Genomic DNA, 24619 nt, shown 5'->3' with positions numbered 1-24619 from the left:
AACAGCCTCAGAGTCAAATTGTGACAGTCCTAAATTCACACAATTAAACTTGATCGTGACAGTGGTCATCATAGCTAGCTACTTTAATTAACTTTTTTTTCTTTTAATTTCTTTTCAGGCAAAATGGTAAGGAATGTCTTCACTTCTACTGCATTACATTTTAATCCATTTTAAATATATATTTTATGCTTTCTTTGAATTTGACCTTCCTTTATTCCTTCCTTATAGCCTTTGACCCCTCAGCTGAGGTAAATATTTTATTTTCTGTGACACAAATTATCCAATTAACTGCTTAGCATGACAGACCAAAAGTAATCAACCCAATTCTTCTCTGCTGTTTTTCTCTTTTATTTTAGAAAAGAGTTAGAAAAGATACAAAAGCCTCCAGTACCATCAGCTGATAGCTATGACAGAAACAGTGCTGCCTCTAGAAGGATGCCACCACCTATAAAGTAAACCTACATTTACATTTTAAAAAATAACTTAGTGTAAGCATACAAAACATGTAATATAGTGATTTGTTATTTCCTGATACTGGTTGTATAGCTCTAATATCTAGCATGCCTTTGGTCCAGTTGTCAGAAGATGAATACTCAGGCTTTTTTTCCTGCCATATAATAACATATTTTGCAGTGCTAGGTGTGTGGGTTCATTTTGTAATTGGAATGAAATACATTTTTAACTGAATGTTCAAGCAAAGAGTAGTGATTTAAAAAAGTTAAACTGGAGGAAGACAGCTTTAAAAAAGTTAAACTGGAGGAAGATGTGCAAAATTAACGTGTTACATAGGATAGGATGACAGCCCTCTTATGGACCAGGAATTGGTTAAGAAACAAGAAATGAGTAGGAATTCATAGGCAGTTCTCCCAATGGAAAGATGTAGGAAGTAGATGTCCTCCAAAGTTCAGTATCGGGTCCTGGGCTTTTTAACTTGTTCATTAATAGTTTAGAGTTAGGGGGTAAGTAGTAAGGTAGTCAGATTAGCTGATCAAATTGGTCAGAATGGTTAAAATAAAAAGGGATTATGACATAGCTGTCAACTTTTCCCTTTTTTAAAGGGAACTTCCCTTATTCCAAATAGGATTCCTCACGAGAAAAGGGGAAAGTTGACAGCTATGGATTATGAGGAGCTCTAAAAGGGACTTTCCAGACCAAGTGTATGGGCATTAAAATGAGATGCAGAATTCAAGTGTAAACTGATACACATTTGGGCATAAAATTGTAATGTCATATATACACTAATAGGGGTGGAACCAGCAGCAAATTACCTAGAACAAGACCTTGGGGTTGTAGTGGATAGCTTGAAGAAGATGTCGTCACACGGTGCAATATCTTTGAAAAAGGCAAATTCTATACTAGGGATTATTAGGCAAGGAATGGTGAATAAAAATGCCAAGATCATAATGTCATTATACCAATCTGTGGTGCAACCCCACTTGGAATATTGTGTATAGTTCTGGTCATCTCAACTCATTAAGGACATTGTCGAGCTGGAAAAGCTTCAGAAAAGAGTGGCCAAAGTTATTAAGGAGCTGGAACAACTCCCCTATGAAGAAAGGTTGCAATATATGGGGGGTTTCGGTTTAGGGGGAGAAGGTAAGTAACAGGAGACATGATAAAGTTGTACCTTATACATGGTACAGACAAAGTGGATAGAGAGCTTTTCCCCCTTTCTCGTAATACTAGAATTTAAGGCCATTCAATGAGGCTAAATGTTGGGAAATTCAGGGCAGATGAAAGTACCTCTTCACTCAGCACACAGCTACACTCTGGAATTTTCTCCCACAAGATGTAGTGATGGCCACCAATCTGGATGACTTTAAAAGCATCGGATAAATTAATGGAGGGCTAAACTATTACTGCTAGGGGCAGTATGCCTCTGAATACGAGCTGCTGGAATCACAAGTGGAGAGTTGCACTTGAGTCCTGTTTGCAAGTTTCCCATAGGCACCTGGCCACTGTGAGAACAGGATGCTAGCCTAGATGGGACTTCTGATGCAAGGCTCTTTTATGCTCAGTGCCCAAGGTGGGTGTTCCCTGCTAATAACAAATGCATTTCCACCTAGAAACTAACATTTTAAATTCTAGCCTCCTTGATGGAGGTTGACTAGCAAAATAACTAGGCAGCAAATTGCAAGCAATGTTTTTTCTTAAATATTCAGTGTACCAGCTATTCTCATGATACATACCATTATTTTTTATCTTTCTTTCCTATAGAAACAATCAGATAGCTGAAAGGAAGACAGAAGTAAGTATGCATTTTTGAGAAAGTGTAGAAACTATATTTAATTTGCTACAATTGAATCTCATTTTGGGGGGAGCCAAATGTTTAAATCTCACTGTTCTTTGATCATTCTGAAAACATTTCCTGCTCCAGGAACAGATTAGGCTCACACCTGCCTAACTTTAAGAACTACATCATATACCTTCTAATAAAACAGTTTTTCCTGAATGAAGGCTAGAGAAAATGAAACTAGAGAAAATAACTATCCTAAGATGATATCTGCTGTGCCACATGTGTTCATATGACATATGCTGATTTATTAGGGCCATATTCAACTAAATTGTTGCACTATCAGAAACCAACACAATGATTCCCACTAGCAAAATAGGACTTCCCCTCATTCTCCCCCACCCTCTCCACATCTGCTGTGGGTGGTGGTCAAGAGAACCCCCATAAGAGCACACAAGGGGAGGAGAGGGGAGATTTTTCCATCAGGCAAACAGAAATGCTTGCACTGATAGAACAATCTCCTTAGTACAGTGGTACCTCTGGTTGCGGACACGATCCATTCCGGGGTGCCATTCACACCCTGAAAAGTCCACAACCAGAGCAGCGCTTCTGCGCACGAGCAAAGCACAATAGAGCACTTCTGCGCACGCACGCATGGCGAAACCCGGAAGTAAACACTTCCGGGTTTGCCATGTTCGCAAGCTGAAAAGACACAACCTGAAGTGGACGCAACATGAGGTATGACTGTACTGCTTTGAATACAACCCATGATAATCAGCTAATATATCTTTAATTAAGTGGCAAGCCTAATGCTAACTTTTCTTCTTCTTCTTTCAGATGGAAGATGGCAGTATGTAATGTATTTCTTATTTATTCCTATTACTATCATTATTGTTGATATTTATTTGAACATGCAGTTCAGCTTGCTTAGGCTTTCTTTCATGTAGGGATGACCACTAAGGAGCTAAGTAAAAGGCTTCCCAAAAAGGTGGCAAAATTCTAAGGAAATCTGAAAGAAGAAAAAGGTGATACTAAATTCCACTTTACTTCACTGGAACTAAAATTAAACTGCTTTCAGGGTTGCCACATTGGAATACTACTGGACCATCTCCATGCATGGAATCCTAAAATGTAATGGTAGCCAAGATTCTTTTCTTTCAGCAACTGTACTCCAGAAAAATTATGTAAAACTAATCCTTAATTTATCAGATTCAGCCTTTACTGTTATACATGTCTTTAACTTCAAGAGTAGCCTACCTAGGTTTGCCTTTAAAAGCTGCTTGGAAATTTCAGTTAATACAATATATAGTTGTCTGCCTCCTAGTGGGTTTTTCTTCCCATGTACTTATTTTGATCTATAAAGCCCTGAATGCTGGATACCTTGCATGCTGATACGCCTATCAATATTGACCACAATTATCTGCTCCAGTCTGCTAAAATATTGAATGAGGAACATGGGGAGCTTCTCTCTTAGAACTGTGAAATCTGATCACCATCAGGACTGGATGAACCAAGCAAGGACATGTAGGAATTTTGGGCATTTTTAAGTGGCTACCAGCCACTAGCATTTAAGTGTACTACCAAATTTCACCAAATAAGGAATTTGACAGCAAATCTCCACTTTTACCAGTGTTAGTAATATACCAGGATGGATATGGAATTTAACAAAAATTGGCAGATTTTATCATCAATTCAGAAATCTTCCTGGATGCTGTGGTTCTCACTGTATATTCACAGAGGTTTCTTGGGCAGAAACTTATTATACTAAATTCGTGCAAACACTTTAATGTAGCATTAATTCTATCAGGGTTTAGGTTTAATAGTTTTCAATGATTAATTTTTTAGCAGTTATTATTTTTATCTGTAAGCTGCCTTGAGTCCCTGTCAGGGAAAAAGGTGGGCTATTAAAAACTAAAACTAATAATAATAATAATAAATGTAATGTGTTATTTTGTTCATGCAAGGTGAAGCCTACTGTGTCAGTGAAACCTGAAGATCAGCTAGAACCTCAACTCTCATAGATTCTGTGCTGGAACTACAGCATTTTGAATCTGAAATGAATTCCAGAATATGAGTCAGAAGTGCCTAAGCTTTTCCAAAACAAACTAAGTAGTTCCACAAATATCTTATTCACTGTCCCAATCTGAGTCAGTTAACTGTGTTTTTGCTTTTGGTGTGTGTGTTTTGCAGATATTCACCACAGGTCAGTTCCCCAGCCATTTTTGCAATGTAACACATTTCCAATCAGATCTCCTAAGCCACATTCTAAACAGAACCTTTTACCATCCAAGACGATACCTGGTGCAGAAAGGTTTGTTGAATTGAACTGACCATTAGTTGTGTGCTATTATACATTATGTGGAACTTGTTCATTGCTATTCTGAATTCTATAAGAAAAGAGAATTTAATTCTATGGTAATCAAATTCAGTAAGGGCAATTCATCCTGCTCACATGATTGAGACTAACTCCAGTAACTGTTTTCCACTCCCTCCCCAGCTATACCAGTTTAAAACTGGCTTCTGTGGGCATAGTTCTGGAATGACTATGTTCCCATATTATATATAAGAGTACACACACACACACACACACACACACACACACACACACACACTGTCCCGGATAGTTCCTTTATTAATCCTGTGGATTCCCACAAACAATTTGAAACAAGAGAAGAGTTGCAACCTGCAACCAATTCTGCTATACCAGCAAGCATTTTCTGGCCTCATTTCTAATATATAAAACTAGTCACTTATAAAATCTTAGATCTCATTTGTACATGCTAATCATTGTTTATTTTTACAGCACTCTTTCATCAAGTGGATCACTACCACCACATTTTCAGCCAAGTATGTACTGTATAAATACCTCATAAATATTCAGGCTTACATTTTCAAAACATATGATTGCTGCCAGTAGAAATGAACAGCTTTTCCATTAAATATTTTGCAACAATGCAAGTTTATGAAGCACTGGTTGTCTGAACACAAGTTCTGTTTTGTTTCTTGAATTACAATGTTTCAGAGCAATATAGTAATGAAGTAACCTAAATCAGAAATGGGGAATCTGTGGTGCACCAGATATTTTTAGATTCAAATTCCCATGATCCCCATCCAGCATGAACAATGGCCACGGATAATGGACGTTATTGTCCAGCAGCAAATAGGCGGAACCAGGTTCTCTAACACTGATATAAATCAGATAATTATTGTGTGTGTGCTAGAACAATATTAGCGCTGCAAAACCCTGGTCCTGAGCAGGGCTGGCTCTAGGGGAAGGCTGGGTGGCGCGGGGCGCCCACCAGCCGCGGCAAAAAACGGGGTGGGGCAGGGGCGCCGGAGTGATCTCCGCACCACGACGCCAGGGCGCCCGACATGCTTAAGACGGCCCTGGTCCTGAGCTACCTTCACTCTTATTCAGCCTTCTTTCTTCTATTTCTCCTTTCTTAGGTGGCCTCCTTCCTAATATATTTCATGTAGCAGGAATAACTGACTCCCATTCCAGCATTCTTCATAATTATGCATTTAGGAATGTCTGTCATAATGCTTCACATGTTTGACGCTTTGCATTTCTGTGAGATTTTATTAGTTTCGCTCCCTATTTTTCTATCAGGCTTGTCCACTCTTTCCCTTCAGTTTGCCAGTTACTGCTTAAAGCATTTAAGTTGTAATGAAACGTAATTCTCACCTGAAGTCAATTTTACTTTGTCAAGACCCTGTTAAGTTTGTGTGGTTCGTTAGAATCATGTTCCAGTGTCCATTAAGTCATCTGGATTTAATTTTAAATATGTTCATTTTTTCTGAAGGTAATATTGGCAGAACTGCTTCAAAAGGCCCTGCTGATGGCAGACCACCATTACCAATTCCTAACAGACCATTCACACATTCTCTCAGTGCTGAAAATGAAGTGATGGATCAGTACCACAAGGTACAATGATAGCATCAAAAATGTTTAATATATTGTGAATTCCAAGCGAACGATTTATGTGATAGAATGCCAGACCCAGCTCCTTCTAAGGCATACATATGAGGCTGTATTCTTGCCCATCTATTTAATCTATTTTTGAATGATACGAAACAACATCTACTCATTGTGAATGGCCAACCTCCTAGGTTAGGACCTAAGGCAGTTCCCATACTTTTATATGCAGATGACACTGTCCTCCTCTCCTGCACCAGAGTTGGGCTCCAAAGGTATCTAAAAGCATTCTTTCATTACTGCCAAGGAAATCACCTAGCGATTAATTATTCAAAATCCAAGATCTTAGTATTTTCAAAATGGCATCCATCTAATTAGTGTATTGGTGATCAAGAAATGGAACAAGTTAAATCGAACAAGTTAAAAGCTTTAAATACAGTGGTACCTTGACTTACGAAGGCGATCTGTTCTGCGGCGCTCTTCGTAAGTCGAAATGTTCGGATGTCGAAGTGTCCATTTTGCGCATGCGCGAAGTGTGGTTTTGCACTTTGCACGGACCACGCGCGCCGCTTCTGCACAGGCACAGAATACGTGCGCAGATAAAATACTTCTGGGTTAGCAGACTTTGTAGGTCGAAACCTTCGTAAGTCGAGGCATTCATAAGTCGAGGTACCACTGTACTTAGGGATCACATTTTATTACAATCTAAAATGGGTGACCCATTGTAACAGGACAACCAACTTAGCTAAGTGCACTGCAGCATGAATTAAACGATTCTAATAATTTTGACGGTAACCAGAATGGGCCTACAGCAGTTAGGTTCTATAGTGCAAAAAGTGTTTTTCAACTCCTTTATGGGATTCCCTTATGGATAACTGACTTTAACAACAAAGTCAAGAATGTACAAGCATCCTTCCGACAAATTCTAGGAGCTCCAAAATGAGTCTCCTAATGTGGTGTCTCTGGTTATGAACTGAATCCGTTCTGGAGGTCCATTTGTAACCGTAAACCATTATTAACCTGAAGCGCACTTTTGCTAATGGCACCTCCTGCACACGCACCTCCAGCGTGCAATTTCCGCTCGCATCCTGGGGCAAAGTTTGCAACCCGGAGCGCCTACTCCTGATTAGTGGAGCTCATAACCCGCAGCATGCATAACCAGGAGCATTCATAACCAGAGGTATCACTGTATTTAGCTATGTGTGCAGAGTTAGGCCAGCATTTCTTAGAATCTAGGGGCTGGATTATGACTTTCAAATTCTGGTTAAAAATTCACATTAAGAAAGAAAGTTTCCTAACTTCTTTATTGAGAGATACACATAATTTTACATGGTTTTCTGTTATAACTCAGGCAAACAGTGATTGTAATAGATTCCCTTCTTCTATCGGATGAGTCACAAATCTTCTCTCTCATCAAGCAGAGACTGCTAGACCATGAAAGCCAAAAACTCCACCCCTCCCAGCCATTTGTATGTTCATCTGTTTTCTTAGGATTGCAGCCCCACCATGGAGTAATGCCTAATAACTTTTATAATTTAGATACTCCATTGCATCACAGAGCTTTTATGCTACCTTGTCTAAATGAATTTCCCTAATCTGTTTTGTTTGGAAGATTTTTTTTAAAAAATCCCCTTCTAGAACAGATTCTGCTCCTTTAATAAGGAAACACCAGATACAATGCATCACATAATTTTGAATTGCCCTCTTCTTGACACCCTTCACAGAGATCTCCTAGTGACTCCCTTACAGCTTAAAATATCAATTTACAAAGAGTCTATAATCCAATATTTGTTGAGGGATGATACTCCCAAAACTACCAAGATTGTTTTGGGGTATTTAGCTGAGATTTTTAAAGCTAAATCGAAAGTTGTCTGATTTACTCAATGGTGGCTATCTAGTCTTTTATATGTTGTATGTGTTTTGATTACTAATGTATTTGGATGGCTTTGTATGATTTTATTTTTTAAACTTATGTCAATAAGGACCAATAACAGAATACATATGAGCAAAGCATGGGAAAGCTGGGTGAGACAAGGTGAATAAAAACAGTCCATATGTATCAAGGAACAACAGCTTGTACAACAGTTCTGCAAGGATTTATTTATTTATTTATCCCTTGTAGGTACTGAAATTAAAGTCTTATACTGTATAAACATCTTGTGAAAATATATTCTCTAAACTGGGTGCACTGTTGCAATCAACTTGCAGCAATCAATGCACATAGGTGTGTTTCTTTTGGTATTTGGAGCCATTAGAAATAAAATGGCTAGGTTGTGCTCAGGTGAGGAGCAAATGCAAGCATAGTATATCCACACTTCCGCTTGTCCTGCGCCTAAAAATCAAGGGTCTGAGTGATTTCCCACTTGGCCCGCTCCTTTCCCATGAAAAACTATCTTTTTAGAGCAAGTATCAATCCAGAGGAAGTATCAATCCAGAGAAAATTGCCAATTACTACAATTAAGCAGTTTTTCCAAGAAGAAAAAAGCAGTTTTTCCCAGGAGAAAACAGCAGGACAAGAGGAAGTGTGGATGATAAGTGTGGTTATAGAGACTTCCCACCAAATCCATCACTACATTCATGGCAAAATGCCTATTAACAACAACACACTTAGGAGTTTCCACACAGATATACTACAGATATGCAAAAGGTTATTTTTACTTACATGGTTTTCATAATAAGGAGAAAGCTAAACTAAATGTCAGAAAATAAAATTTAAAATGGACTGGCTTTTTGCTACTGCATATTAACACTGGGAGTTTGGGACTTGTGGGCAAGAGCTGCAGCAATTCCACATCAAACTTCCATAAGGAACCCCCCAAAGAAACAATGGCTTTAGTTATAAACATAAAGAGGAGAAAAGAATGATTGGGTACCTTACCAGCAACATATTCAGTTAATAAATACCATACCTGCCTTTCAAAGCTCTATACTCCTTTGCCCTACATTGGTAATACCATATTCTCACTAATAAACAGCTTTTTGTCTCTCTTTCATGTGGCTCAAGTTTAACCAGCTCCCGCTAAATCAGGAATGGTATGCTGCTGATATAACCCGGACAGATGCAGAAGCTGCTCTTAGGACCACAAACCAGGTGAAGAGTTAAATTATAACACCAATATAGTAATATGAGAAAAATATTGAAATTGAACACACACTCCAAGACTAATCCTGAACACATTTGCTTCAAAATGCAATCAGTCCTGTTCACAGTTGTGATTACATTTGTCTTAAAAATATTTTAATGTGTTGCTTTTCTAGGATGGCACTTTCTTAGTAAGAGACAGCTCAACGAAGGCTGCTGATCAACCCTTTGTCTTGATGGTGCTTTACAGTGCTAAAGTATATAATATTCCAATACGTTTCCGACAGGAAGATAAAGTGTATTTCTTAGGCACTAGCTCAAAAGGCAATGAGGTATGATGTAATGTTACTTTATTTATTTATTTATTTATTTATTTTTGTTAATATTTATTATTTATTAAATATAATACTTTCTACATGACAACTCTTCTTACTACTTCTCCTTCAAGGTTTCTCAAATGAGAGTGCAGTAACTAAGCAGAATCAAATCTAGAATAACAGCAAAAGCTAGAATCAAAGATAGTTTATTTACTGTCCCTAAAGAACAATTTGTATGAAACAAAGAGCCAAAATTATGTTGCTTTAACTTTCTCTATAGTCAGAATCATTGACTGATTGACATTCTGTAAACCACACAGGATTTTGCTTCGGTGGTTGATATAATTGATTACTTCAGAAGAATGCCTCTTCGACTGATAGACGGAAAGGATCGGTGTTCAAGAAAGCAGTGCTTGCTGACATACACGGCTGGATCTCTTTAAAAGATAACAGAAAATTTCCTGAAGGACCACCTATTTATCTTTGAAAGAGAAAGCCAGAAGAGTAACTGATTTATATTTGGTGAACGTCTCTTGTTTTCATGTTAAAATGCAAGGTCATTTCTTGCCTTAAGTTCTCAAACTGAAAACATCAGTGTATTACTTCTCACTAAGCATATGCTTCATGAAACAGTTTCATGTGTGTGATATCCACTGTCTGAAATGCAACATTACACAAACTGAAAATAGCTGTGTGGTCTTACAATTTGTGAACATATTTCTTTACATGCAAATGCTTTATGTGGAGTAGTGTTGTATAAAATACAATAGAGACATTCGCCTGAGAATAACTTGGTGTATTCAAGTTGTTTGATGCTCTCAAACACAGTGTCCATGCTAATGTATAATGTATAATGTTTGTGGGAACTATATTTGTGTACTATATTTCACATATGATAACACCAATTAGTTTAAGATGCTGCATTTTCAGATGCAGCTATAATCAATAAAATATCTATCTGTTTTTATATTCCTTTTTCCACTGCAAACATTTATTACTACCCATTTCTCTCACACAAATAAACTTCCATTCGCTGTGTGTATCTTTCAAGTTAGCCACTGTACATGATGGACTCCCATAATACAAATGACAACCCTTTAAGTATTGCTTTACCGATAGTCCTCATATAATTACTAGGAGCTGCTGCCCCCGTTCTTTCCGCTCACCAACTCCACCTACACGCCAGCCTCTTTGCCAACCATTCAGCGGCACCTGGCCAACCCCTCCTCCCTTTTTACTTCACCTTGCCTATCACCACAGCTCACCCCAAAGCCCACCACTTTTTAAAGGAAGAGAAGGTGCTTCAAAGAGTGACTTCTGAAGTGCCTCCCCCTCTGTAAATCTTGTTGCAGCCACATTTAATGGAGGGGGCAGGCATTGCACACAGTGGTTTGCAGTACCTGCTTGCTCATCTGGAACTGGCATGGCCACCTGTTGGCAGCTATGTAAACTGCAGCATGACAGCTGTACATTTTTATGTACTATATATTCCTGCATATAAGACTACTTTTTAACCCAGGAAAATCTTCTCAAAAGTTGGGGGCCGTCTTATACACCGGGCCGTATTTCTTATACGGCGAGTATATCCCAAACTCTATTTTAACTGGAAAAGTTGGGGGTCGTCTTATACGCCCAGTCATCTTATACGCCGGAATATACATACAGTCATACCTCGGTTTAAGTACACCTCAGTTTGAGTATTTTCAGTTTAAGTACTCCGCGGACCTGTCTGGAACGGATTAATCCACTTTCCATTAAATTGAGGATTTGGGTGATATATTTTTGTATCCATTTATTCGTTAGCTTGCATTACACGCCTACTATGGGCAGTAAATAAAAGAATAGCACCAGCTAACTTAACATACCAACACCAACTACACAAAAACAGTAATGTAATTAGTAATCAAATATAGCGTGCAATTCAAAAACTCAATACTTGACATACTTTGTAAAGTGTCTCAAAGGAACAATATGCTCCAGGGGCATAAAAAGTTAGGAAAGATAAAATTTCTTTTATCTTTCAACTTGCCCTTTTAAATGTAGCTACATGCCAACTACTGACAAAGTGTTAATGAAGAGGGACAATAAATGGAACTCACAGAGTTGTGGACTCCTCAGGTTTCTTTTCATCAGCTTCTGTTGAAACATCTGTTAGAGCTGGATGGCTGAAGTTCAGAATAAGATCACAAAGCAGCAGTTGGGTTTTTACTGTAGAACAACAATATTTCTGTATTTATTCATTTAGTCTGTTTGTTAAATTTATAACAATGTGAAAGGGAGCATGTCATTTCAACACACACACACCTTTCACTATTGATAAATCTACTTCATTCCTCCACTCCAAACCCTCTATTCACTTTTGGGAAATAAAAAAATGGCTACAATGTTTTCATCTGAGGAAGAAATGTAACCCTTCTGAGGGCATGAAACCTGCCAAATGTCAGAAGGATAGCTGCAATAGTTGTCCCACAAGGAAAGCCATTACAGCAAAAGTAGGGAACATTTTTGTCCCATTGGCCACATCTTTTTCTCTCCCCATCTTAGCAGGGTTTCACAGGAGGTTGGGACCATCTACTGGTAAATCATCTGTTGTCATAATGATACCAGGTGATTGACAACTGTCAAGGTTTGTGCTTTGCACAGAGCTTCGCAAGCACCCAACAGTTAGCTGGTTGTCAGGCACTTGGAAAATATTCCAAGAGGGGCTTTGCAAGCCCCATGCTTGGGAACTGCTGAGCACAGGGCTTGCAATGCTTTGCTTAGCACTTCCAATGTGTCCAACAATTAGCTGGTTTTTGATCCCTTGGGAAGCACTGTGCAAGGGACTTTGCAGGCATTGCCAATTGGTAGGGCCCACAAAGCCCCTTTCAACCAAGTCTTGCCATTACCTGATATCTGGTGTCATGTATAGGGCAGTTGTTCATGGCTTGGTCAAAACAGCCTGGTGGGCCAAATGGGGAGGCCTAGAATGCCAAATTTGGTCCACAGGCCAAAGATTCCCCACCCATGAATTATAGTTTGAGGTATTCTCACCCCCTCCTACATTCACTAAATAGGAGCACTCCCCCCCTTTGAAAGAAGTAAATAAAATTTGCAGACACATAGCAATGACATTTAACATTAGCAGAAATAATGAGTTCCTGAAAAATTGTGACTTCAACACGAGATCCACAGGTTATAAACCTCATGCATTAGAGGAAGTGGAATAATACTTTATTTTCTTATGCAATTAGGTAAGTTTGTATATATTGATTCATATACAATATATCATTTCCTAGAACTCTTCAGGCAGTAATCATCACAGTAGGAAAATAAATTATTAATTTATCTTCATTCTGACAATAGTAGCATTAATAATTACCCATAAGTTTATTCAGTTCAGATGACATGTTATCCATATTTTTAATTGCATTGTCAACAGTAAACTGCTGATCATCATCATTCTTTGACATCTAAAAAAACCCCAAGAAATCAGAATGAGAATCAGTAACTTTATTTGGGTTAATTATATGAGAAATGGTTTTATATGCTTAAATTTTACTTTCATGTGTTAAAACATCCTTACAAGGATCACTTGTTCAAAGGGCTTAAAAACTGTATACGGTAATCTGAATTGGAAAATAGCTGTGATGAGAAAACCAGCTCCTTCTCCAAACAGAGAGCAGATTCTTCTGACACCACTAAAAAAAAGCCAGTGGTAAGATAATTTTAGTCTATGTTCACACAATACAAGCACACAGCTGTAACTATTTTGTAATGTACAAGTATAGTTGGGACAAGCTAAAAATTTAGATCTCACTGGAATAAGGAATTTTGCATCTGGCAAGCCACAAGCATGTTAGGTACTGGTAGAGGCATCATTTTAAAAAGCTTGTCCGACTAGAGAAGTATCAGATATTCATTGTGTGTGGATGTAATCCTTCTAAACTAGGGAAAGTGAGTAATCTCAAGGAGAGGTTTTATGACATCTCCAAGTCTGTGACTGCAGCTACTTATCTAAAGGGCATTGTATGGTTTCCCTAGAAAGCATATACCATTAAAATAAAAAGAGTAAAAGCCATTTATATATATATATAAAATCCTTAACCACAAGAGGGTGCCATCATATTGCAGTACTGTAATAATATTGCCATCTTTGGAAGTTAATCCTAGGTTCATTCTTGATATTTTATTACATTTCTCACTGCACACTTTGGGACTAATCAGGTATGTCTATGGAATCAAATGTAAAGTCATTTCCTGCCTTAAATCATTGGAAAAATATAAAACACTTTTTGTGGATTATAAATATAGTGGCTTTTCTTTCCAGACTTGTATAAAATATTACTTCCAGGAAAGCTCACAGAATTTAGAACAATGTATCCAAAGGTAAAATGGCTAGTTGAGCCCCATGGAGTTTTTTTTTGTTTTTGTTTTAAAGAAATTGCTGGGTTGTTGTTTGTTTGTTTGTTTGTTTTAGTATGTACATATAGATATGACATATAGATATAGATATGACATAATTTGGAGAAAGGGGATGAATGTTGAGGTAAATGAACGTAATGGAAACAAAGTTGAGCAGATTAAAATTCCTGAGTGGCTGATGGGAAACCAGAAATGAGAGTGCTGGAGGGATAAGTGAACACCGTTTATAATTATGAGATAATTTATTATTGGGAAATACTCTAAATGGCGGAGTCTAACTGCCGCACTTCGAATCCCCACCACCGCTCGAAAACTGGGCAGAGAGAAGTTTCGACTCCTGTGTCGGCGCCTCCACAGAGAGGTTTCTCTTCACCACAGATCGACCGATCTGACGCGACGCCGCAAGAGGCCGCTAACCGACAAGCCTCACAAAAGGAACCATTTTAAACTTGCAAATGCTCGCGCTCGCGCTCGACGCCACTGCTACTCACGGTAGCACGAGGCAGGAAAAGGGAGCCTCTGAACTGTGGGGACGTGACCTTGGAAGAGCCCTCGAGATATTAGCACACAGCCATAAAATGTCCCTCCTGCGGGGCGGGGAATGGGGTAAAAATAGTCTGTCTCTCTCTCTCTCCCAGCGCTTCTGAGGAGAACTACAGGCGCGCCCACATCTTTTCAACCCAAAACCTGACTAGGTTTTTTTGAGTGCTGAGTAAAGTGGAGTGAAAAAACCATCACATCCAAATTTCAAGTCCCAGAAGACACACATTCCTTAGCCATTATCAGTTAAAATAAATAAATAAATGCATAGCTTTTCAGTGCTCCCTACCCCCATAATGAGTTGCTGGAACTCACCACAAACAAACACCTCCCTTGTTAGAAAGGGCAATGGCACCCACCTGAGGTGCCGGAACTGAGTTCCCACCATTCTTATGGCCATTACCTTGCAATCTGATGTCTTGCTGAAGAATTTTGAAATACAATTTTCCACATGCTTCATTGTAATAGTGAAATAGTCCCAACCAGAGAGAATGGGGTGATTTATACACACCTGGTGGACTGGAGGGGAACCAGCAAGACCAAGGGGAGGACATGCATGTTGTCATGAAATCCCAGCAACCTGAAAGCAGATCACTGAGGTGCAAACCCTTCAGCCTTAGCTTCAGGTGGCTGCTTAGCTGAAGCTGAGGTAAAGGGAGATAGATACATACATGCATACATACATACATAATTTTATTTCTATGCCACCTTTGCGCAGTACAACATGGGGGGGGGACATAGCTACAACAAAACAACAGTAATAAACAAAAAATAAAACACAATACACAGCCAAACGGAACAATTTCCACATAAATCTAAAGATCTAAAATAAAGATGCAAAAAGAAAGAAAGAAACAGCAACAACCCCACCCCCCAAAAAACAAAAAACTAAACACCACCTTAGCCCAAGAGTCTTATGTCCTACCATGCACAGATCTTTTTACACTCCTTCCAGTTCAGGGTTAAAAAAAAATATTGCCAAAGACACTGACTCCTTCACAGCTTAAAGACTCCTGGATATGGAGTCAGAGAGAAAACCACTTTATCCTGTCCCAATTAAATACCCAAACAAGTGGGAGAAACAAACCACAACCCAGGCTTAGTGTTATGTCCCAACTGAGAATTGTGTTAAGAGACCCCTGTTCCCCTTAAAAGAGCTGTTGTTTTCAGAGTGTTGTGACTGTTGTGACGTGGGGTTTGTGATTTCAGCTCTCTTCACATAACATGCTGGAGACAGTTCTCTAGTAACAGCTCTTTATTAAAGTGAACAAGACTGAAGACTGAGGAGAGGAAAGCTACATTTATAGGGACAGGGAACTAGCTAGGAAGGGATACATTTTGGAGGGAACAATATCAGGCAATCACAGTGCTGCCTTTTGGAGGGAACCAGTAAGACAGAGGATCCAAATACAGCAGCTTAAATGAACCAATAGTAGCTGTACCCTCTGGAACCAAAAGGCAGTTACTTTATCCTAATGCAAATACAGACAATAATAATACAGATATAAAATCCTTTGACTCAATACACAACACCCCTCCCCCCCTAGTGAGCACAGCAGACGTAATCCCTCAGGTACTGTGGGGTCCTACAACTTCTACCTGATCTCCTGACAACAGGTGTTGCAGGTTCTGGATTGGGTGTTACCTGTGGTGGAGGGGCTGCTATAGGGGTTTCATCAGGAACAGATGGAGTCCCAGACATCTCAGGGTCCCCGACCTGTACCTCGTCATCCTGAGGACTAGCAGACCCTGGTTCATTTGCTGAAGCCCCTGGTGACTGCACCTCTGGGCCATCTTCACTCTGGTCTCGCAGCTGTGCGTCATTAGCCAGGGATGAATTATCTGGCTCCTCCCTGCTGAGCGCCCGGCGCCTCAGCTGATCTATATGTCTCTTCCAAACTTGCCCATTTTCCAAGGTCACATAATAGGACACAGGTCCACTAGCCCGGGTGATCACACCGGCCACCCACCGCGGACCTCGTGAATAGTTCCTCACCCAGACCAGATCTTCAGGGGCGAGATACCTTGTTGTGTCAGTCTCAGCCTGGGGGGTTGCTCTTGAATTACGGTTTGGCATTTTATCTGGGTGGACATAATCCAGCACCGTTACCAGTCTTCTACCTAAGAGCAGCTCGGCTGGCGACTTGCCCGTCGCAGTACACGGCGTCGCATGCTGCAAAAATAACATTCGCGCAATGCGAGCCGACCAGTTACCCTCCATTAAGCGCGCAATGGATTCTTTGGCTGTTCTTACCATGCGCTCAGCCTGCCCATTGGAGGATGGGTGAAAGGGCGCGGATGTGACCCCTCTTATAAAGTTATCAGCCAAGAATGCCCTGAATTCTTGGGATACAAAAGCTGCCCCATTATCTGATACAATGGTCTCAGGTAACCCGTGGGTAGCAAACAGCTGCCTCAACACCTTGATTACGGCAGCTGATGCCATGCTAGGGACCATCGCCACTTCTAACCATTTGGAATATGCATCAACGATAACCAAAAAGACCTTCCCTTGGAATGGCCCAGCAAAATCTATGTGCAGCCGGCTCCAGGGAGTCCTGGACTGCTCCCACCAGTGGACTGGTGCTCTGGCCACTTCTGGCCGCACCTCTTGGCATGCCTTGCATGTTCGTACCCATTGTTCTATGTTCTGGTCCATTCCAGGCCACCACACATAACATCGGGCTAGCGACTTCATTCTGACCATTCCCGGGTGTCCCATGTGAAGCGTCTCAAGAACCCTGTTTCTCAGTGGTGCTGGGATGATCACCCTATCTCCCCATAGGAGACAACCCTTATGCATGGACAATTCGTGCTGCCTTGTCGCATAAGGCCTGAATTTTTCTTCATGCGGACCACCTGGCCACCCCCTCCCCACCCAAGTGAGCACACGGGAGAGAACAGCATCTTTCCTAGTTTTCTCAGCTATATCCGTAGCTGTTACAGGAGCCCCCGGAAGTGTTTCTAGCATCATAATGTGCTCCGCCGGAGCAGGATCCTCATTGCTCCCGCCAGGAAGGGGCAATCGACTCAGCGCATCAGCATGGCACAACTGTTTCCCTGGCACATGGGTCAAGGCGTACTGGAACCCATTCAGGAATATTGACCAACGCAACATTCTGGGGGAGAGAATTTGTGGCGTTTGTTTGTTTGGGTTGAACAACCCTAACAGTGGTTTGTGGTCCGTTTCAATGGAGAAATGGCGACCGTACAAATAATCATAGAACCTTTTGATTCCGGACACAATAGCCAGTGCCTCTTTATCAATTTGAGCATAGTTGCGCTCTGTGGGCGACAACGTACGGGAATAGAAAGAGATGGGCTTTTCCGACCCATCCGGTTCCCTATGACTCAGCACAGCCCCCAGGCCGTATTGAGAGGCATCACATGCCAGGACCAGCGGCTTCGACTCATCATAATGAGCAAGGACGCTCCTGCTACTCAGCATTCCTCACAAGGAGTCAAAAGCCTTCTGCTGCTCCCGCCCCCATCGCCACACATTCTTTTTCTGCAATAGTCTATGTAATGGTTCAGCTACCGAAGCTTTCTGGGGTAAGAACGAATGATAAAAGTTAATAAGTCCCAGGAATGACTGCAACTCCGTCTTGTTCTGTGGTCGTGGTGCCTCGATGATGGCCTTAATCTTAGCATCTGTGGGGTGGATGCCTGATGCATCAATTTTAAACCCCAAGAAATCCACAGTTGGCACCCCAAAACTGCATTTTTCTTTTTTCAGTTGCAACCCCACCTCCTTGAACTTGAGCAACACTGCACGGACACGCGCAACCAGTTCCTGTGGGTCTTTTCCAGCAATCAAAACGTCATCAAAAAATGGCAAGACCCCCGGCAGACCTCTTAACAGGCGTTCCATGAGCCCTTGAAAAATCCCTGGGGCCACACAAACTCCGAACTGTAATCTGTTAACTCTGAACGCCCCTTTATGTGTGACAATAGTCTGTGCTTCCGCTGATTGTGGGGTTACTGGCAGCTGTTGGTAAGCTTGTGCCAGGTCAATTTTGGCGAACACCTTGCCCCCAGCCAGTTTAGCCAACAGATGTGATACAACTGGAATGGGGTATGAGTTTCCCCTGAGTGCCTTATTGATAGTACATTTGTAATCTGCACATATCCTGACTTCCCCATTTGCTTTAAGGGGCGTGACGATTGGAGTCTCCCACTTAGCAGAGTCCACGGGTGAGAGAACTCCCTGCTTGACCAATTTATCCAGCTCTGCCTCGATCTTGGGTTGCAGTGCAAATGGCACTCGCCTTGGTTTGAGTCGGATTGGGGCCACCCCGGGGTCCAACTCGAAGTCAACTGGGGGCCCTTTGTAACAACCCAGTTTTCCATTAAAGAGACCAGCAAATTCCTTGCATAATGCCTCGCTCATCTCAGGGCAGGTTTGGATTGAATTAAGCCCTGAGATACTCAGTCCCAGGGCGGGGAACCAGTCAGTGCCCAGGAGACTGGGGCGACTGCCCTTCGCAATCACCAGTTTGAGTACAGCCTGTTTGTACCGGAACTGTACTCTCACGGCACACATTCCCATAACATGGATGCGGCCTGCTGAGTACGACTGCAAGGTTGCCGGGAAGGGCTCCAGAGGGGGCAACTTACCCCTGAGGAAGAATGTCTTCGCGGTCTGGTCCGACACGATGGTGAATGCAGATCCGGAGTCCACCTCCATGTCGCACTGCTGACCCTCAATCTTCACCTTGACGTGTGCCTTGCCTTGCGCTGGAAACTGCACGGCCCTCCCGTTGATCTCCGTTACGTAGTGGCAGTCCTTTAGAAAACGAGTTGCTGTGGGCGGTCTGCGATGCTCCAGTCTAGGTGCTCCTGTTGCTCCCGCCGCCGCCGATCTACAGACCCTGGCGATGTGACCCGTCTTTCCGCACGTCCGGCACATAGCATCCCTGAAACGACAACTCTTCCGCTCATGGTTTCCGCCACAACCTGGGCAACTGCCTCGGCGATCTTTGTGCACTGTGCAGGCCTGACGCACCAACTCGACCCCACGGACTGGGCTCTGGCTCGGAGTAGCCTCTAGCTCGTCCATGGCATGCGCAACTTCTATCTGTGGCTTAGTGGCCTTGCGACTGGCATCAAGCTCCTCTCTTTCATAATTCTCCGTGGCGGTGGCCTCCTTCAAGGCTGAAGCAAGGGTAACCTCTTCTTTAGCCACGATGCGTCTTCTGGCTTTCTTGCTGCTCAGACCACCAATAAACCGATCCAGGAGAGTCTCTTCCAGATTTTGGAAGCCGCAATGCTGAGCGAGCTTCCGGAGCTCAGCCAGAAATGTGGATACAGACTCCCCAGCACGCTGCTGCCTCTTATGGAACTCCATCCGCCGGGCCATCTTGGTCTCAGTAGGCGCCAAGTGGCTTGTTAGGCAGGCAAGAATATCTTTGAGAGATGTCTCACTCAGCTTCGCTGGAGCAAGTAATGCCTTGGCCAGCTTGAAGGTCTCGGGCCCACAGTAGCTCAGGAATGTGGCCCTTCTTTTGCTGGCATCGGTGATCCCTTGAGCCACTGCAAAGAACTCGAAGCGTTCGACGTAGTCTTCCCATGTGTGGGGCTCTGATGGCTGGAAGGGCTCCAATACCCTTGGACTCTCCATTGTCCTAGCGGGCAGGGTCGTCTTCTCAGCTGGCCAGTGAGTCTTGTTCTCAGCTGCAATCCGGACTCTGAGGCAGGGCTGTGTTTAACCGCTCCTCAGCATTCCGGATCCCACCTTCGTCGCCAGTTGTTGTGACGTGGGGTTTGTGATTTCAGCTCTCTTCACATAACATGCTGGAGACAGTTCTCTAGTAACAGCTCTTTATTAAAGTGAACAAGACTGAAGACTGAGGAGAGGAAAGCTACATTTATAGGGACAGGGAACTAGCTAGGAAGGGATACATTGTGGAGGGAACAATATCAGGCAATCACAGTGCTGCCTTTTGGAGGGAACCAGTAAGACAGAGGATCCAAATACAGCAGCTTAAATGAACCAATAGTAGCTGTACCCTCTGGAACCAAAAGGCAGTTACTTTATCCTAATGCAAATACAGACAATAATAATACAGATATAAAATCCTTTGACTCAATACACAACAGTGACAGTCAATTCCCCTTCCCAGGAGGATTGTAGCTCGCTGAAGGGAATACGGGTCTCCTAACAGCTCTGACTACCCTTGACAAACTATAGTTCCCAGGATTCTTTGGGGAGAGGGAGCCATGACTGTTTAAAGTGTCATGATACTGCTTTAAATGTACAGTATTTGTGTGTGTGCATGTACACACACGTACTTGGTTATTGGTGCTGGCTTTCAGTGACTGATGTACCTACCCAAGTTTTAAGTGGTATATATACATTTGCTTTAGAACTCTGCTTATTGACATTGGGCAGGTGCCCTTAATGTATTGTTTTAGACACCTGCTGAAAACTTTATTTCATCAGACCTAACCAGACATATAATTTAGTCACCTATATTTGTTTTTAAAGCATAACTGACTTTATCTGTGTTTTACTGAGAATTATTTTATGTATATTCATTTAATAGTTTTGTGGATCTTAACTGTGTTTTATCTACATTTTATTTGTACTCCACTTCTAAATAAACAAAAAATATTAAAAAATATATTAAAAATAGTCAGGAGATACATCATTAAACACGATTAACAACCTCCATTCTTAAATGTGTTGAGTTGTTCAGTTTGTACAGCATAAATGCCATTTTGCTTAAATTCAATTTATGTCATGTAGTTTAATGGATAGAATCAATGTATTATATCTCAGTACCCCCCAATCAACACTTCCAGCTGTTAACTCATATTCAAATGCTGATCTATACACAGACCAGAATATTTATCACATCCACAAATCTATAAGGAAATGACTCCATCTACTTAATATTTCAAGCACAAATATACTGGCGCTATTTTAAAATTAAAACCAATTTTGTTTGTTCTGACAATATGCCAAAAAACATCACTTATACCAAGTGATGAATTATCCTGTAGGAGACATAGTGAGATATTGTTGGAGGAATTCTCCCTTTTATGGCACTTTCCTGTAATTACATTTTAGGCTTGGATATTTCATATGCTGGATGTATTAAATGAGGTATGAACAGAATTTTAAAATTTGATGTGATGTGATGTGATGTGATACTCACTGCCATGCTAAAATAAATGTGTGTTGTGAACTCCTAGAAATGCATTCAAAATTAAAAGCTTTTATTTACACAATGGCATAAGAGGCAGGTGTATGGATGGTATTTATTGTGTTAGGGTTGCTTTAAAATTTACTGAATTCAGCTTTCAAACTGAAACAGGTTTAAAATGCCACTATGATTTCAATGGAGTGAAGGAACGGAGACGAGCAACACTCAGCCTATCAAAGGTTTCAGCAGCAGCTCTGACTGCAGCCATCCTCCCAACCACTCATTAGAGCTGACAGAGGGATGCAGGTGGCACTGTGGTCTAAACCACTGAGCCTCTTGGGTTTGCAGATCATAAGGTCGGCAGTTTGAGTCCTCGCGACGGAGTGAGCTCCTGTTGCTCTGCCCCAGCTCCTGCCAACCTAGCAGTTTGAAAGCATACCAGTGTAGATAAATAGATACCGTTGCGGCAGAAAGGTAAACAGCGTTTCCATGTGCTCTGGCCCTCGTCATGGTGTCCCATTGCGCCAGAAGCAGTTTAGTCATGCTGCTCATATGACTTAGAAAGCTGTCTGCAGACAAACGCTCCCTCAGCCTGAAGCGAGATGAGTGCCACACCCTATTCAGGGGTCCTTTACCTTTACCTTAGAGCTGATAATCACCAAGTTCTCCCTGATCAGCTGCCTATAGGCAATTATCGGAAGTATTGATCCCACCCCTCATAATGTAGTGGACATCTGAAAAAAAAAGTGTATTTAATTTCATCTGATAAAACTTCTGCAATGTATAGCCTTTCTACCCAACAAAGGCCATTATATTTACATTATAATATTAAATTAAAACTTTGTCTTTTAAAAAAGAAGTAACTGTAAAACCAATCAGATAGTATATACTAAAATAAAGTCTAGCTAAACAGCATGGGCAAACCTTTTATTTATCCAGAATATCTTGACCTGCCATTGAAAGGCCAAGGGGAGTTCAGCTGTCAAACCAGGCTAGGCAAGATGTTCCAAAAGAATATCACTGTCAAAAGGTTCCTCTCCATTGTAACTATTGGTCTAACTACAGAGACCTAAAATATTCCGAGCAGGGAACACTCTGAAGATCTCAGCATGCAAAAAACAAAAAAACAAAAAAAACTCATACATAAGGAAGCAAACCTTTATTTACATAAGCAGTACCCTTCAAGGCGCAAGTAACAACCAGGCAGCTATGGTCTAATTCAGCAGAAGTTTCTTAACAGTTTTCAAAGGCACCCCACGTAATTCATATTATAGTAATCTAATTGAAAGGTATGATAGCGTAAAGAAGGTTATGATTGTGAACCCCATACTTCTTTGTATCAATTAACACTGACCTGAGCATTACTATGTCCTTGATAATAAATCTCCAATTCAGATATGAGGGCAAGTTAACCAAATGAAATCAAAGTTGCTAAATTTTCATGATTTATTCTGGGGTATAACTCTTTTACATAGAGGCACACTCTTTTGTTTTCTGTTTCATAAACAAGAAGATTCCAGATCCAAGCATATTTTACAAAAAACATGTATTCATCTTGGTTAATAGATGTTTAATTTTAAGATGAATGAGTTTGCCTTCTGGTAGCACCTAATTCAACTTGATAGTATATGTGAGAAAAAATGTTTAAACATGGCATGACTTCAGAAGCATTAAGCCCTCTTCATATTCACTTATTACTTAGTCAGAGCATGACAGAAACAAATACAAAGCAGGATTATTTTTTATGTCTCATATTGTTTATTATCTCTTGACACTGCTGGAACATGCAAATCAATCTTCTCTTCCTCCTAAACTTAAATGAGATACATTTTTAAACTAAAGCAAACAGCAGCAGTAAGAACATTTTAAAGTTAATTGCCAATTGGTGGGTAATATAGCAGCTTTTTCATGCTGATAACTGTAAGAGCTAAATCTATATAAACAAAGTGACCTCTGAAATTCAAATGCACTTTACATGTGCAATGTTTGTGTTCCTAGTTTATCTTAAGTATTTTATTCAGATTTCTCTACTTGTGGCTCTGCTTCAGAGGTGGATTACTGCGTTTCGTTTCAGTTAGTTTTGCATGAAGATATTGAGTTTCTTTTTCTCTGGATTTATTCCTTTGTACTGTAAGAATGTATATAAAGATAAACTGCTTAAGGGATCAATATTACTTAGTGTTTAGTCAATGCCTTCTTTATTCCTTTTTGCATTAGCTTATGAAGAAGATTAAACATATTTTTAACATATCTAATGACATTCTCAGTTTTGTTTTTTCAATATCTTCCCCTGATCCTAACAATACAGTTTTTATTACTCTTTTAAAAATTGGGAACAGCCTAGGTTTCTGGACTCAGTGCCCTCTTTGATGTGGGCCATCTCCAGTATGCCATTCTCTGTCCTTTCTATAGAGTTTATATCCAAAGATAACTGTGTCCCACTAGTTCTCACCACTCTGCCAGGTTGTCATTATGTCCACTGTATCCATGCTGCCCTCTGTGACCAAGCACTCCAGTTCACCCATCTTGGCTCAGAGGCTTCTAGAATTAGTGTATAAACAACCCTGAGCAGGGATGTTAAAAGGCATCATTTTTTATTCTACTTTGTATTTGTTGCATGCGGAACTGTCTCCATTTTGCTGCAGTTCATCTTCTGCCAAAACCAACATTATTCAACTCACTGTCTGCAATAGTGAAATTATGTCGTTTACATAATTAATTACATAAATTATGTTATTACATTATTCCACTCCATTTCAAGGCAAAAGGATGGCAATTTTATGGATTATATAACATTTGCTGACTGAAAACATCAACCACAGTGAATACCATTCAGACTCACTGCCTTGATATCCATTCTGGACATGGGACAAATAAGTGAACAACAGTGATTTCCACTCCTGTTATCATTGGAACAACATAATATTCATCCCTAACTCTGAGTAAGACCTAGTTGGATACAAACTAGTGTTTTGAATT

General features: G+C 40.8%; 3 protein-coding genes across 4 annotated transcripts in view; 2 read left to right on the top strand and 1 right to left on the bottom strand.

Annotated features, from left to right (window-relative positions):
• The window catches only part of LCP2 (lymphocyte cytosolic protein 2), a 35921-nt gene extending 25404 nt beyond the window's left edge, over positions 1 to 10517 (top strand). The window contains exons 11-20 of the mRNA XM_088664361.1: positions 229 to 248; positions 357 to 387; positions 1246 to 1343; positions 1455 to 1596; positions 4391 to 4544; positions 5037 to 5080; positions 6037 to 6158; positions 9154 to 9240; positions 9408 to 9563; positions 9869 to 10517. Coding sequence (XP_088520487.1) covers positions 229 to 248; positions 357 to 387; positions 1246 to 1343; positions 1455 to 1596; positions 4391 to 4544; positions 5037 to 5080; positions 6037 to 6158; positions 9154 to 9240; positions 9408 to 9563; positions 9869 to 9991 — 977 coding nt within the window. The 3' untranslated portion in view covers positions 9992 to 10517. The remainder of the gene's footprint in view (positions 1 to 228; positions 249 to 356; positions 388 to 1245; positions 1344 to 1454; positions 1597 to 4390; positions 4545 to 5036; positions 5081 to 6036; positions 6159 to 9153; positions 9241 to 9407; positions 9564 to 9868) is intronic.
• KCNIP1 (potassium voltage-gated channel interacting protein 1) overlaps positions 1 to 15438 on the bottom strand; it is a 566415-nt gene extending 550977 nt beyond the window's left edge. The window contains exons 1-3 of one of the 2 annotated variants that reach the window (XM_088661795.1): positions 15418 to 15438; positions 12910 to 13000; positions 11648 to 11756 (exon numbers count right to left, since the gene is read on the bottom strand). In XM_088661795.1, coding sequence (XP_088517921.1) covers positions 11648 to 11696 — 49 coding nt within the window. In that variant the 5' untranslated portion in view covers positions 11697 to 11756; positions 12910 to 13000; positions 15418 to 15438. Of the gene's footprint in view, positions 1 to 11647; positions 11757 to 12909; positions 13001 to 15417 lie in introns of those variants that run through there. The other variant, XM_088661796.1, reaches the window with a different exon arrangement.
• Positions 1 to 24619, top strand: part of KCNMB1 (potassium calcium-activated channel subfamily M regulatory beta subunit 1) — a 353074-nt gene that overhangs the window by 111850 nt on the left and 216605 nt on the right. The gene's annotated exons all lie outside the window — the stretch shown is intronic.

The sequence above is a fragment of the Zootoca vivipara genome, chromosome 2 (genome assembly GCF_965207765.1).
Source record: "Zootoca vivipara chromosome 2, rZooViv2.hap1.1, whole genome shotgun sequence".
Classification (NCBI taxonomy): domain Eukaryota; kingdom Metazoa; phylum Chordata; class Lepidosauria; order Squamata; family Lacertidae; genus Zootoca; species Zootoca vivipara.
This window is presented reverse-complemented; position numbering and strand designations above follow the sequence as displayed.